The following is a 1,614-nucleotide window of genomic DNA, read 5'->3' as shown; positions in this document are numbered from 1 at the left end:
CTATCACTGGGAAAGCAAGTGCTGACAGCCCTTCTGTGGTAGCAGAACCAGGACAGACCCCACCATTCCCGTGGCCCCACTTCTGCCCAGCTGGGCTGACTTATCGACGGCCCATGGGCAGAGGCCCTGCTCTTGGTTACACATTTTCCAGCCCCAAGCAGGGCTGCAGCCACAGTGCTGAAAAAGGTACTCCTAGAAAAACAAAAGAGTGTCTGTGTGTGACAGGGGAGGGTCTATGGGAGTTGGTTTGATTTTTGTCAGAGGACTCTTCCCTGGCTTCTCACTGTCTTTTTTTTTCTCATGACAGCGCCCCGTGCTCAGGAAAAGCAAATGTCCAACAGCAGCTCCATCACCCAGTTCCTCCTCCTGCCTTTCACAGACACACGGGAGCTGCAGCTCTTGCACTTCTGGCTCTTCCTGGGCATCTACCTGGCTGCCCTCCTGGGCAACAGCCTCATCATCACCACCATAGCCTGGGACCAGCACCTCCACACCCCCATGTACTTCTTCCTGCTCAACCTCGCCCTCCTCGACCTGGGCTGCATCTCCACCACTGTCCCCAAATCCATGGCCAATTCCCTCTGGGACACCAGGGCCATTTCCTACGCAGGATGTGTTATCCAGGTCTTTCTCTTTATCTTTGCAATGTCAACAGAGTATTGTCTTCTGACCATCATGTCCTATGACCGCTACATTGCCATCTGCAAACCCCTGCACTACGGGACCCTCCTGGGCAGCAGAGCTTGTGTCCACATGGCAGCAGCTGCCTGGGCCACTGGGTTTCTCTATTCTCTGCTGCACACGGCCAATACATTTTCACTGCCCCTGTGCAAGGGCGATGCTGTGGACCAGTTCTTCTGTGAAATCCCCCACATCATCAAGCTCTCCTGCTCAGGCACCTACCTAAGGGAACTTGGGATTCTTGTGGTCAGTGGCTGTTTACTTTTTATGTGTTTTATTTTCATCGTGGTGTCCTATGTGCAGATCTTCAGGGCCGTGCTGAGGATCCCTTCTGAGCAGGGACGGCACAAAGCCTTTTCCACCTGCCTCCCTCACCTGGCCGTGGTCTCCCTGTTTGTCAGCACCTCTTTTTTTGCCTACCTGAAGCCCCCCTCCATCTCCTTCCCATCCTTGGACCTGGTGGTGTCTGTTCTATACTCATTGATACCTCCAACATTGAACCCCCTCATCTACAGCATGAGGAATAAGGAGGTCAAGGATGCCCTGAGGAAACTAATCACTGGAGGCATTTCGAAAATAATAAAGTGTCCGTCATCTGCTCTTTAACAGATAACAGCTTTAATGCAACTCATTAGAGGCTCAGATTCTGTGTGTGTGTTGGTGGTATTAATTTTTTAATAAATCATGATATTTTTGTCATCCCCTTTCTAATTCATTGTCTGCTTTTCTTTTCAAACCCACTGGCTGTATAAATATGTAGCTATTCTCTCTGTTTATTTAAACAAAATAAAGGGCTCTGCAGTGACTTTTTTTTCACTGATATTATTCCCCCAAGGCCTGTATGGAGCTGCAGGGACAGTTCCTGTGCATGGGAGGAGGGGAAAAGAGTCCATCATGTCAGCCCTGCCAGGGAGCACCAGCGCTTGTTCTTCC

General features: G+C 50.6%; 1 protein-coding gene across 1 annotated transcript; it reads left to right on the top strand.

The window, feature by feature from the left end:
- Nucleotides 1-330: 330 nt before the first annotated feature.
- LOC309452222 (olfactory receptor 14A16-like) lies at nucleotides 331-1,287 on the top strand (the record flags this gene model as incomplete). Its single annotated transcript, XM_082076894.1, has 1 exon — nucleotides 331-1,287. One exon carries the CDS (start codon nucleotides 331-333, stop codon nucleotides 1,285-1,287), a length of 957 nt encoding a protein of 318 aa, XP_081933020.1.
- Between the last annotated feature and the right edge of the window lie 327 nt (nucleotides 1,288-1,614).

Source organism: Streptopelia decaocto, assembly GCF_964273445.1.
Source record: "Streptopelia decaocto genome assembly, contig: HAP1_SCAFFOLD_163, whole genome shotgun sequence".
Lineage (NCBI taxonomy): Eukaryota > Metazoa > Chordata > Aves > Columbiformes > Columbidae > Streptopelia > Streptopelia decaocto.
The sequence above is the reverse complement of the archived record's forward strand: the minus strand, read 5'-3'. Positions and strand labels throughout refer to the sequence as shown.